General features: G+C 39.6%; 1 protein-coding gene across 1 annotated transcript in view; it reads left to right on the top strand.

The window, feature by feature from the left end:
- The window catches only part of prlra (prolactin receptor a), a 46,293-nt gene that overhangs the window by 18,695 nt on the left and 13,428 nt on the right, over positions 1-14,170 (top strand). The window contains exons 2-6 of the mRNA XM_036587783.1: positions 5,607-5,704; positions 5,883-5,933; positions 6,134-6,266; positions 8,175-8,344; positions 13,976-14,142. Of these exons, the coding sequence (XP_036443676.1) occupies positions 5,629-5,704; positions 5,883-5,933; positions 6,134-6,266; positions 8,175-8,344; positions 13,976-14,142 (597 nt within the window). The 5' untranslated portion in view covers positions 5,607-5,628. The remainder of the gene's footprint in view (positions 1-5,606; positions 5,705-5,882; positions 5,934-6,133; positions 6,267-8,174; positions 8,345-13,975; positions 14,143-14,170) is intronic.

The raw sequence follows: 14,170 nt of genomic DNA, 5'->3' as shown, positions 1-14,170 counted from the left end.
ACATGATTTAGAGCTGTTCATAGTGGGGGTCATAGGAACCAGATGTCAGAAGTACTCAATGTTATGTTATGTAGTTGTGGACTAATTGCAGTGCAGAGGTGACGTTTAAGTTCATTTTAGTCTGTGCTTAGGCTTAATCTGGGTCTGGAAAGTTAAAGGCCAGGATGAGTTTACCTAGAAACATTTTGCCAACTTTCATAACAGACTGAAAATGGATCGACATCCAAGATTAGACAATCTGGACCTTTTTCAAAAACGCATTATCCCAGCACACAGACATGAATGACACTGTAAGATGACGAATGTTGCCTCTCTGTGATGCTGGAAAGTGTCTGACCTTACCCTCCTGACCGCAGGAGCTCCTTTTAGCAGATTTACTATATTCACTAAGCTGACTGAGAGAGAGAGAGAGAAAGAGAGAGAGAGAGAGAGAGACAGAGAGAGAGAGAGATACTGATACAACATCTGTATCATGCCAAAATGCCGGCTGATGTAAATGGGCAGTGCGTCCAGCCTGGCCGTTCTGATGACATAATCTCTTACGCAACCAAATACACAGCTGGGCCTTCTTTAGAGTTTTAATCAGTGATCTCTCTCTGTCTCTCTCTCTCTCTCTCTCTCTGTCCCTCTCTCTCTCTTTCTCTTTGACTCCCTCTGCCTGTCTGTCTATGTGTACATCTCTCTGTTTTTCTATCACTTTCTCTCTCTCGTTCTATCACTCTCACTATCAATTTCTTACTCTCTATCACTCATTCTGTTGCTCTCTCTCTGGTTCTGGTCTCTGGTTCTTTCTTTTATTCTCTCTATTTTTCTGTAGAAAGTAAAGTACAGAGTTTAGAGTATTGTAAAAACTCTTGCATCATGCAGTAGCAGTTAATATGAAACTCAGTCAAAGGGTCTGAATCAGCATGAAAAATAACAGATCAGCTGGTCTGCCTGGAAAATAGTGAGGCATATAAAATGTGTTTGGTCTGAAGTGATGAGAGATGATCATATTTTCTCACTCTGAAAGGTGATCAGCAGTATTTTTACAGCAGCAGCTCAGAAGCTGTTCCTATAACACACTGAGTGTAATTTTAAAACTCCACAGTGAGTCAGATAAGGGTGATGAGGGCAGAGTGTAGCAATTAGTTTGCAGTTGAAAACACAGCAGAGTCAGATAAGAGACGGCAAACAGCTCTTTCACTTTCATGCAGGCTTATGAAGCCCATGGATTATTCTACAGTAAACACAGGTATTATTCTGCAGCTACAGTCTACTACAGTAAACCCAGACATAATATATCACAGTAAACCCAGATATTATTAATTTACAAGCATAGTCTACTGCAGTAAACACAGATATAATAAATCACAGTAAACACATACATTATCGTACAGCTATAGTCTACTACAGTAAACCCAGATATCATTCTACAGTAAACCCAGTTATTATTCTACAGTAAACCCAGATATTATTCTACAATAAACCCAGTTATTATTCTATGGCTATAGTCTACTACAGTAAACCCAGATATTATTCTACAGTAAACCCAGATATTATTCTACAGCTATAGTCTACTACAGTAAACACAGATATTATTCTACAGTAAACCCAGTTATTATTCTACAGTAAACCCAGATATTATTCTACAGTAAACCCAGATATTATTCTATAGCTATAGTCTACTACAGTAAACCCAGATATTATTCTACAGTAAACCCAGATATTATTCTACAGCTATAGTCTACTACAGTAAACCCAGATATTATTCTACAGTAAACCCAGATATTATTCTATGGCTATAGTCTACTACAGTAAACCCAGATATTATTCTACAGTAAACCCAGATATTATTCTACAGCTATAGTCTACTACAGTAAACCCAGATATTATTCTACAGTAAACCCACATATTATTCTACAGTAAACCCAGATATTATTCTGCGGGCCACATTTTAATACAGTAAACTCAGATAAACCTCCTTGTCTGTGTATCTCTCCAACTACCTGTCTGTCCATTTATTCATCTGTCGGTCTGTTAGAGGCCCACACTTGGCTGACGATATGATCTGATTCTTGATCCTGGGATCCAGAACAAATATTCTGACAATATTTTGAACCAAATTTAAATAAAGAAAAATGTTGACTCCCTGCTGTTGCACATCTTACTAGTGAACATGCTGGTGAGGGTTTGCTGTTTAGTCTTGTTTCTTTGCACATTTCATTTTCTGCATAATGAATGCTCATTCTGCATAACGCATTGTCATTTCTCTTATCTGACTCCAGGTACACTATAGTAAAATTTGATTTAAAAAGGGATTTCCACCAGCATAGTTTATGCTTCCTCCCGTTCTATTTTATGAACTGTAATTTTAATCAGAATCTATCATTTTTCTTTTAAATGAAAGTCAGTGTTGTTTCCATGGGCCTGAGCTGCAGATGTTATGTAAGTGAGTGAAGGCCACACTCCTAGAGCTGCTAATAAGGGCCTGTGCGGCCAAACCTGGAGCTCGCAGCAGAGCAAAGGTTCATTTGGTTCATTCAAATAAAGCTCTTCATTGAAATCCTCACAATAAGCTTGGCCGTTTGACCCTGGGCTGCTTGAGAAACCGCCTCACTGCCGCCGACAGAAGTCTGATTAATGATTGACCAATCACAAGTTCACACTCACTGTACATCAACTTCGCATGGATTTGCCACAATGTCTGATTGAAAGAGGAAATGACTCACTCCGGTGCTGTACATTCGCTGCACTGCACTGATATACAAAATTAAGTGAGCCTCACAATCATTTAGCAATAAACACAGACGTTATTTCAATTATTTTGAGTTATTTGATGTTAAATATAATGTAACCTCCATGCTTAGAGTAGCAGTCTGCAGTCTCTTGAAAGGTTGTTCAGCATTATGCAGATGACTAGAGATCAATGTGTCAACAAGCAGAGGTGAAATACTGGGGGTCTGGAGGGTGGGTGTGTCGAGGGGGGTGGAATCACACTGGAGCCCATTACTCTAGGCAAAAGACTGGAATGAGGGGGTATTGGGATTTGCCAGGTTTGTAGGGCTATAAAAATGAATCAAATGAGACTCACCATTTCATTCAGATCCCAATTGCAGAGAATTAAAAGCCAAGTTTTCAGTCAAATCCCTCAATTATAACATTTTGGCATCCTATTCATAGAAAACAGCAAATCCGTGACTGAGAGAAGCAAACCGTCCAACAGTGATGACAATGAAGAAATAGAAAACGACTGCTTTGATGGTGCTAAATAATCTGTCAGATTAAGTCACTTGGCCACAGTTTTTGAACTTGCTTGAATAATGTAGCATGTCTAGTAACTCGCTTGAATCCATCCTCTACAGCAGCCTGCATCCTAACAAAGACTAAAAAGAGAGATTAGAACACTCCTGTATTGAGGGAAAGGCACTGGCTGCACTCTCAAATAAGATGGTTCTTCAAGGGTTCTTTAGTAAAGAAAATGATTCTATGTAGAACCAGGTCCACTCAAAAGAACCCTTTGGTTTTTTGCCTCATTAAAGTGTTCTTCAGATTGACGGATACTGTGCAGTAGATGGCTCTATATAGCACCAAAAAGGGGCTCTATTGTTATGATGTCAAGCCTGTAACAATAGAAGAACCATTTGTGGTGCAATATGGAACTCTTTTCAAAAATGTTCTATATAGAACCATTCACAGGTAAAGAACCCTTTACATGATTAAAAGGTTTTTGCATCGCTAAAGCATTCTGCAGATCGATGGAGAATGTGCTGTAGATGGTTCTATATAAAACGTTTTTGAAAAGGGTTCTATATAACACCAAAAGTGTTCTTTTATTGTTACGATGTCAAGCCTGTAAGAATAGAAGAACCATTTGTTGTGCTATGCAGAACACTTTGAAAAAAAAATCCGTACAGAATCATATAAAACACAATTTCTGTCAACCTGAAGAGCCCTTCAGCAATGCAAAGAACCTTTAATCATGCAAAGGGTTCTTTAAGTGTTCATGGTTCTATCTAGAACCATTTTCTTTACTAAATAGCCTTTGAAGAACCCTCTTTTTTATGTGTGTACCTGTATTGTTCAGGATAGATTTCAAAGTTCTGCTACTAGTAAAGCTCTAAATGATGTAAAAGCACCACTTACATCATAAAATGTCTGTTTATGTTCCAACACGTGATCTTAGATCTGCAGATACCATCCATAAAATACAGAAAACACGGAGAGACTCGTTCAGTTATTCTGCTTTTAAACTGTGGAACTCAGTTCACCTTTTATTAGACAGTCAGGTTCACTGCTCACTTTTAAGAAGCATCTAAAATCGTATCTCTAACTCAGTGTTTAATTAAAACTGTACATCTCTTGATATCCACCCTTTTAATTTAATCATCTTTGTATGATTTTAAATTAGTACTCTATTTAATACTCTACTCTTACTACTCTTTAGTAATTAATACATAATTTCTTTTATTACTGTTAAGCTTTATCACCTGTCTGTAAAGCACTTTGAACTGCCACCAGCATGAAAAGTGCTGTAGAAATAAACATTATTTTTATTATTATTATTATTATTATTATTATCTTTCCATGAGTATGTCTGCAGCACATGTATGCCGACAGGACACTCATGACAGGGAACAGTGAAACAGACAAGTAAGGCCGGTTATACAGCTGTAACAACATTTTCCATAAAACAATTTTTGTTGAACATGTCGTTGCTTTTCTTCAAAAGAAGAAAACTTTGACAGGCAGTACAGCTGAACTTTTTATTCTCCCGTGTGTTTGGCCATTGTAAAATCTGTCCCACTGCAGCCTGTATTCTGTTCAACAGTGGTTTGTTCTCATGAGAAAGCCGCCAATATTCAGCGTTTTGATGACCCAGTGCAGTTAAACTGCCAGATGCTTTACAGACCTGTGTTAAAACCACTTCAACAGACTGTTTTGTGTTTTTATAAAGTGCAACAAAACAGTGACTTTTATGTTCCACTCACTTTACCTGAGTCCTTCCTCTTACAGTGCGGTGTTTGGTAACTGTTTAGCAGACTACTGTTTAGTGTCACACTGCTGTTTCATTTTCAGTATTTCATAAAATATGTCATATTAGGCTCATACATTAAGTGAAAACTCTTTTCATTAGACTTATAAATCAAAGTAGTTAGTCATTAGTCATTAGACCTAGAAATAAAAAAAGGGAAATTGATTTCGTTTACACTGCTTGCCAAAAGTTTAGGGACATTTAGTGTTTCAAAATGTAAGTTAACAAAGTATTTTGGTTTTTTCTTTTTTTATTTTGTGCAAAAATTCAAACTGAAGGAAGAACTGACCAAAGCCAAAACTGACTGTAATGTAATGTCAGCACATGAGCACATGAGGTCTGAGCCTCAGTGACCGTCGCCAAGGGTGACAGTGGCAAGGAATGCTCCCTAACCCAGATAGCAAGAGGACAGCGGGCCACTGTCGGCCCACTGACAGCCAAGCTGGCGGCCCACTGGCTTTTTGCTCAGTGTTTTCTGGGCAGCCCACTGGTGGTTAAGCTGAGTTAACTTCAAAAAGCTGTGAAATGAAGTGAATGAAAAATTTGTTTTACACTGTTATTGAGCCTCTTCCTCTCTTATCTGTCTCTGCAGGACGTCTTTGAAGGACTCAGGCATGAGGTGGTTTGACTCTGGAACAATGCCACTACTGACCCTCAGCGTCTTCTTCATCTTACTGTCCCCAGCAGACGGTAAACAGAGACACCAGCAGGGTTAAATAATAATAATAATAATAATAATAATAATATACATACATACATACAAAGAAATGTATTGACAGATGTAATCAGCATTATTTTATTTTGAGTATGAGAATATTTTTTATAGATTTTATTATGAGTCATATATATATTAAAACATTCCCTACAGGCCACATCCATCCATCCATCCATCCGTCCATCCATCCTTCCATCCATCCAAGTAAGACATTCCCACTCTACCTGTCCCTCAGAAATAACACTATGCATCAATGTGACAGATACAAGTGTAAGAGCTGTGATAAGTAAGATAAGTGTGATAGATGTTATAGGTGTGATAGACGTGATGTGTGGGGTCAAATACTGTGCAGTCCACCCTACTAAGCTGAACTGTTCTAAGCTGACCCTCCTCCTCCTCTGCAGGTTCCAGTCCTCCCGGCCGGCCGAGGGTCATCAGCTGCCGTTCGCCTGAGAAAGAAACGTTTACCTGCTGGTGGGAGCCTGGAGATAATGGGAGTCTTCCCACCACCTATGCCCTCTACTACCGCCTTGAGGGGTGAGGAGACCTGCCTGTTTGTATTGTTCTTCACTTCTTCACCTTCCAGCTGAATTCAGTAAATTCAGTTAAAATTTACGTAAAGCCCCCCCACTCCACTGCCCCAAATGTTTGGTTTTGCACTGGAGATGGGGGGCTAATGTAAGCTAAAGCAAGCCATGAAAGCTTAAAAATATGTTCGGCTTTAAACAGTAAATAAGTATGAACAAGAACTTTGATATACAAATAAAATGAATGAAATATATTTCAAATAATGCAAAATAATGAGTTATACTTATTTCTGGGGTCCTGGGTGGCTTGAAGGTCCTAAATAACTACTCATAATTAGAAAAAGCTCTGGTTATGTCTATGTTTCTAGATAATAGTATCATAGGGTGTCAGAAACCACATAAGCAAGTCTGTTTGAGATCATTTAACAAACAAATAACTTAGGCCTGCCGTTTGCATGATGCTAATACGTGTACATGAGTTTACATTACTTGTTTACTACGTTAGCTCATAGTTCCAGCACAAAACTAAAGAAGCACATTTCAGACACCAAACAAGGGCTGGTCATTTGCTTTAGGACCTAAAGAGAGGGGGTGTCTCTATCACTCCACTTTTCTTATTCTTTCTCTTTTTCAGGTGTGGTGAATGTTTAAGTGTCTGTCTGTGTTTTGTGACACAGACTTTCTTTTGGTCTCTACCACTTTCCTTTTTCTGTGTTATGTTGTGTGTACTGTGATAACCCTGTTGCTGTTTAGAATAGGCTACAGTAACTCTCTTTTCCCCTCCTAAAATCTCCTAAGCACTCCATCATTCAAATCAGTGGAAATGGTTTGTGTGAAGTGAAAAGTCATTGGGGTTGTTACAGTAAACAGATCATGTGAGTCGTTTGTCATCTGTACAGGTGTGTTTTGCTGAGCTGTCAGATTTTACACACTTTTTTATTGGCCACAAGGCTCCAAACAGAGCTTTAACGTATAAAATGTGTCATACATTTTGCACAGACCATATTTTCTTTTTACTCAATATCTGAAATTCAGGAAGAGGGTGTGTAACTTGCTTTACTTAGAACCAACAAAAACATGCATTTGGCCAAGGGCTCCAGCAGCACTTCTGTGTCTGATCCACTCATGCCAGCGCAACACACACTAACGCACCACAGTGTCACTGCAGTGCTGAGAATGACCTACCACCCAAGTAATACCTGCTCTGTGGTGGTCTTGTGGATGCCTGACCATTGAAGAACAGGGGGGTAACAAAGTAATCAGAGCAACAAATGGACTACAGTCTGTATGTGTACATACACCGATCAGGCGTAACATTATGACCACCTCCTTGTTTCTATGCTCATTGTCCATTTTATCAGCTCCACTTACTATACAGGTGCACTTTGTAGTTCTACAGTTACAGACTGTAGCCCATCTGTTTCTCTGCATACTTTGTCAGCACTGCAGTAACACTGATGTGGTGGTGGTGTGTTAGTGTGTGCTGTGCTGGTACAAGTGGATCAGACACAGCAGTGCTGCTGGAGTTTTTAAACACTGTGTCCACTCACTGTCCACTCTATTAGACACTCCTACCTTGTCAGTCCACCTTGTAGATGTAAAGTCATCTGCTGCTGCACAGTTTGTGTTGGTCATCCTCTAGTCCTTCATCAGTGGTCACAGGACGCTGCCCACAGGACGCTGTTGGCTGGATGTTTTTGGTTGGTGGACTATTCTCAGTCCAGCAGTGACACTGAGGTGTTTAAAAACTCCAGCAGCACTGCTGAGAATGATCCACCACCAATGTAACTTCAAACTATAACTGATAATCCCTAACTAAAGACTACCAGCCCAGAAATGATAACGTTCAACATAGCATTGACTCTTTTGTTGGCCTGACCCCAGCTCACTGAGACTGTGTGTGTTGCTCTTCTTGCAGTTCGGAGGCGGTGTACGAGTGTCCAGATTATAAAACAGCAGGTGAAAACTCCTGCTTCTTCAGCAAGAACGACACATCGCTGTGGGTCAACTACAACATCTCAGTGGTCGCCACTAACGCCTTGGGCAGAAGTGTTTCAGAGCCAGTAGAGGTGGACGTGGTTTATATAGGTGAGCAGTGCAGCCATCCTTTTCCACTGTCTTATCCAAACCCTTAAATTACAACATCTTCAACAGTCTCATATCTACATAACATACATACTGACTTCACTTTAGTTACTGAATAATTCATTAACAGTGCATCCACCATGAGCCAGACAGGTTTATAGAACAACATGTAACATTCAAACAACGTTCACCGGGTTGCCACCTTGCTTAGCTCTACTGCTTTCATGACCAAGTGGGAACGGGGACATTTGGGATATTCAAGTGGAAAAAGTCCATTTACATGTCCTTCCGAGTTGCAATTCACATTCATAAAAGTGCAGTTTTAGGCTGTTAAGCATCATGGCACCCATTAAGAAGCATTAGCATGCTGTGTAAACCTGCTAAGCTGACTTTTTCAACTGATGTAAAACAACAAAAACTGAGAGAAAGCTTTGTTCCAATACACTATTTGTTTATGATGCTGCTAAACACAGACGGATACTTAGATAATTGTAAGGTTCGGTGCAAGATTTCTGCACTATGTACTTTCTTGACCCTTTATAATGCCATAATAATCACTCTAAAGTTATAAGACATGTTTTAGCCTGAGTTTTTGAATGTGGTATAGCACAGAGCAGCCAATCAGAATCCTTTACACATATCAGCCTTTATGGTGCAGTAACAGCAACAGCCTGTTTATTTCTAATAGCCCAGCAAATTTTCATATGTGAAATTCCTTTCATTTTAAAGGAATTCACTGTGAAGCGAAGTGGAAATTTTAAATAACAATAAAGAACCGATATGCCAATGGCTTTATAAACAGATGCTTGCTGTAACTCTGAGGCATGGAGAGATTAAACAACAACAGCATGATCTTTCATATGCATTTAAAAAGGAACATCATTTGAAATGAATAAAGCATTGAATGTATGTGTTTTGGTAACACTCTCTTTTACAGTCCCTTACGTTCTAGCTATTAACCGGGCCAGAATGTGGTACATACTCCATAGGAATGTGCAGTTATTTTGGGGAAAAATACTGATTAGATGTGAAAAGACTGCAGACAAACAAAGAGTCTTACATGGTATATCCCTGCCTATTATCTGTCAAAGAAACTGAATCTGGATTGTAAAAAAAAGCGAAGTTTCCACTATGGTTTTACTGAATTCTTGTCATTTATTTCGGAAAATTTTGTGCTCTCATTGCATGCCATATAACTTACCTGGTACCTGGATGTGTTTCTGATTCACTTTCCTGCCTTAACATATGACGTTACATTTTAAATTAGTGTGAGCTGCACCTACTACCTTGTTACGTCAAGTATTTACAAGGTAATTTATAAGGATTATGTCCTTCATTGGCTTAATCCTTAAAATCCCATGCTGTTTAAATACTAAGTCTTATTATTCAGTAACTACAAAGACTTCAGTGCAAACTGGTTGAGCTGTTTTTGGGTTATTGAAGTGTGTCATAAAACTTTAGGCCCAGTGGCAGGCCCAGGCCTTTAAAGGTGTTGATATCTAGAACCAAAAACTGGGTTCTGTGAAGCTTGTGCCTCCTCACAACAGCAGCCAAGGTGTGTGGAGTAGCTTAAACCCAAATTTCAGTCACGTCATTAAGGTAAAGGCCCCAGTCCATGAAGTTCATATAAAACAAGCTCAGAAAGAAACAGCCTGTTTTAAGGTCCTATTCCACTCCTTGCCCCTTACCACTTAGTCCTACCCCTCCGTTTCTTTCCTTGGCGTAGGGTGTCCCGATTATTGTTAGAATAAAGGTGTAGGGCGAAGTGCCAGGGTCTACATCGCCCTCCAAAAGGAGTTTTTTCAGAGGCACACTCCAAACGGAGTGCTGTGAGACTGCTAGTTGTATCGTGTATGACTATGTGTGTGACAAATAAAACTTTGAAAGTTGAGAAATCAACACACAAATCAATAAACATATTATGTGTGTATCATAAATGGGTCCATCAAACGTTAAAGGAATCCAAACTCACTAACATGACACACGCTAGCTAGCATGTTGTGTAGCTAGGCTAACTACAACAAAACTTGTTTGCAGTCTATCCCACATACTGCAAACCAATCCACCAGCATTCCCATGCATTAAAGACATCGTCGTTTTCTAACATTTCTCCAATTTGCTGCAGATAACCTGATGCTGGTATAGTGTAGTGGGTAACACCTCTGACTGCAGTTCAATCTCTGCTCAGGCAAGGGCCCTACACTACACCAATAAGAGTCCTTGGGCAAGACTCCTAACACTACCTTCACCTACCTGTGTAAATCAAATTGTAAGTGGCTCTGGATAATATATAATGATGTGTAGGGTTCTTGAGGGGTTGTCCCATTTTGTTGGGGATGATTTCAACCACTACCCCTTGTAACTCAGTTCCAAGGGGCAAAGTGACACTCAAAAACAAGGGGTAGTGGTAAAAATGGGATTGGGTCTACGTATGTCCATCTGTTCAGATTACAGCAGTTCAGCCCTGCCCATTCTCACTGAGGTTATAAGGGGTATTTATGAGGCACAATACAGGGCAGCCAATCAGAACAGAGCTTATTTACATTGACATGTCAGTTCAAAATGGCACAGTAACAAAAACAGCCTGTTTATTTCTGAGATAAAGAGAGGTCAGAAAACAGTCATGCAAAAAAGAATAACAGCTTTTGATGCATGAAACCACCATACATTATAAGTGGAAAGGGGGAAAAAAATTTAGAAATATGAGTAGAAATATGAGTATCTTAAACCAGTCATTAAAACCAGTCAGGAAAGTGCAAATCCATCTAAATCTGGTAAACAGAACCTGGACATCAGCTATTTGTGGGCAGAGCATGGACAGGTTAATTTCCCATTAGGTTTCATGGGATTAAAACTTTTGTTTGACCTGGCAACAGTTGCTATGAAACAATGCATTCTGTGGGCGGGGCATGGTTAGGTGAATTGGTTTGAGCCCTGTGTCTGTCCCTCATGTCCGTATAATAGGGAAACATCATTTCCACCCCCATAGACTCGTTTATTTTATAAGCCCTCTCCCTCTATGCTGATGTCTGGCTGATGCTGTCTGCTGCGGTGTTGATTAGCGTGGACTGACTGAGTGACTGATGCGGTGATTAAAGCTCTGTGCCACCTGTCTGCTCCCACAGCAGGAGAGGAGATGAATTTGAATGAACTCATTTCCCCTGTTCACAACACAAACACCAGCCAATGTTGTTATCCACCCTGAATCATGCATATCAGTTCTTTCTGTGTTCCTGAACTCTGAGGGTCGTAATGAGTTCACACAGTTCCTCGCTCTCTTAACTATGTTATTTTCTTGAAGAATTGGCCTGTCCATGTTCTGCCCACAAACTCATCAGCTAAAGCGGTAGCTTTTTCCCATTCAACCTAAAGAGAGGCTGTAGCACAAAAACAAGGACGCAGGAAAATGTTTTAAATTGAAATTTTAAGATACAACTGTAAAGTGTGATGCCCTGCGATGGACTGGCGACCTGTCCAGGGTGTTTCCTGCCTTTCGCCCAATGACAACTGGGATAAGCTCCCACACCCCCCCGTGAACCAGAAGGATAAGCGATTTAGAAAATGTGTGTGTTTGTGTGTGTGTGTGTGTGTGTGTGTGTGTGTGTGAGTAAACTGTGATGTCATGCAAAATGGCTTGCCTTTTGATCCGTTTGAATTTCTTTCTTTCTTTTTGTTTTTGATAACTTACAGCAATGTAGGATAATATGCAATGATGTGGCGAAAGACGACGAAATGCATTAATAACTGATACATCACTCCACTGATAAACAGCCAGCTCACTCTGCTCTCTCTCATCATGGATAAATTTTATGTTAAATGAGCTGAGTGTCGACCAATCAGATTGTTGGCATGGCTCAGAAATGGCCTACAGCTTTGCATACACTTCCCCTTTGTTGTGCATAAACCTGCCTGTGTTGTAGCGGTGCTCCTCCAGAGTGGTCAAGTGTTGTCAAGGAAAGTGACTCGGCTTGCTGTACTAAAAATTACATTGTGAGGAGTGCTTATATATATGTTGCTGCTGTCGGAACAAAACCTCGTATCTCTGTTTTTGGCGTTCTTCAGTGTTGGACATCATTTGAAAATGCCTGTTGCTCTTTATATTGTGTATAAACTTCATGATGAATGAACCAAAAGAAATGGCCAAAAATGATTTGTGAAAAATTCTGGTTCCACTGACTTACATTAAAATTAAAGAGGGTTTTCTCCTTCTCCCGTAAAGTTATCCTCGTGGAGGTTTTGTTCCAACAACAGCGATGTATAGATAAAATATATATATATTTTACAACATGTAAACTTTATGTTAACATTTCATGATGAATGGACTGATAGAAATGCTCTACAATTAGTTGTAATAAGACCTTGTTGTAATAACTTACATTAAATGTTGGTAGCTTTTTGCCCTCTACTGTAAAGGAACCATTTTAGATGATGTTGTATGAAATTTTGGACTGGGCAGATTTTCCCCTCTGTGCATGCATGTGTATGTGTGTGTGTGTGTGTGTGTGTGTGCATGTGTGTGGGTGCATGTGTGTGTGCACGTGTGTATGTGTGTGTGCGTGTGTATGTGTGTGTGCATGTGTGTGGGTGTGTGTGTGTGTGTGTGTGTGTTAACTGTTCTAATCTGGCTCCAGCAGCCCCAAACTGCTTTTTTATGCAAATTATGTTGTTGGTAACTCAGTCCTTCTGAGTTTTTCCCAGAAGTCCTCACGGTTTCTTAGGGATGTTTTTGGAATTTTTGAACAGAAATCAGACAGATGATCTAGATGTCTGTTTCTTGACTTGACTTTAAACAATGTTTATCTAGCACGTTAGCTCTGCCGTGTGCAAACATTCAGCAGTTTCTTTTCATTTTAGGTGCTGAGTTGTCAGTGTATTACTAAAACATCAATGACTTTGAGTGTCATAACTATATAATAACTATATTATTACTACATTATTACCTATGTCATGACAATCACATCACAATTTAAAAAAGGTGAGTGAACTTTATGTAAAGTTTTCTATAATCCTACATTATTTGTAATTATAATAATAAGATTATTAAAAATATCAATAATGCCACATAAAAAAACAGTTAAAAATACTAATAGCAATAAATAAAATACAAATATAAAATAATAATACAGTATAACAATATTAGCATATTTTTTAGTCTCCTTAAAGAACAAGAACAATGGACATTTGTTCACTATTTTACTACATTGGAAACACCAACCTTTTACAGCCACTCACTGACCACTTTATTACAAAACACCTACCATGTACTTCCACAGTGGATCACTCTACACACAGCAGTGACACTGACATGGTAGAGTGTGTACTGTTGTTGTGTTGCTGGGTTTTTACACACTTCATTGTCAGTGCTAGGTGGAGAGTGGACCACCACCCAAAAATATCCAGTCAGCAGCAGCTCTGTGGTCAGAAACTGGCCACTGATGAAGACCTAGAGAATAGCTAACACAAACCATCCATCAACATATGAGCTACAGTCTCTAACTGTGCACCAGCAAGGTGGAGCAACAAGGGAGGGGTTTCTGATTAACTGGCCACTGGATGTGCCCATTTAATTAATAATGTAAAGTTGAAGAACTTATTCAGTAATAACAGTCACCTTTCTCTCCTCTCGTCCTGCAGTCCAGCCCAACACTCCAGAGAGTGTGATGGTTTCGGTGCTGGAGGACGATCATGGCCCGTACCTGCGCGTCTCCTGGGACAAACCACGGTCAGCAGACACTCGTTCTGGCTGGATCACACTCGTCTACCAGCTACGAGTCAAACAGGTCAAAGAGGAGAACTGGGAGGTGAGTACCCAGAAAAAACACAGAGAGG

Source organism: Colossoma macropomum, unplaced genomic scaffold (genome assembly GCF_904425465.1).
Source record: "Colossoma macropomum unplaced genomic scaffold, Colossoma_macropomum, whole genome shotgun sequence".
Classification (NCBI taxonomy): domain Eukaryota; kingdom Metazoa; phylum Chordata; class Actinopteri; order Characiformes; family Serrasalmidae; genus Colossoma; species Colossoma macropomum.
This window is presented reverse-complemented; position numbering and strand designations above follow the sequence as displayed.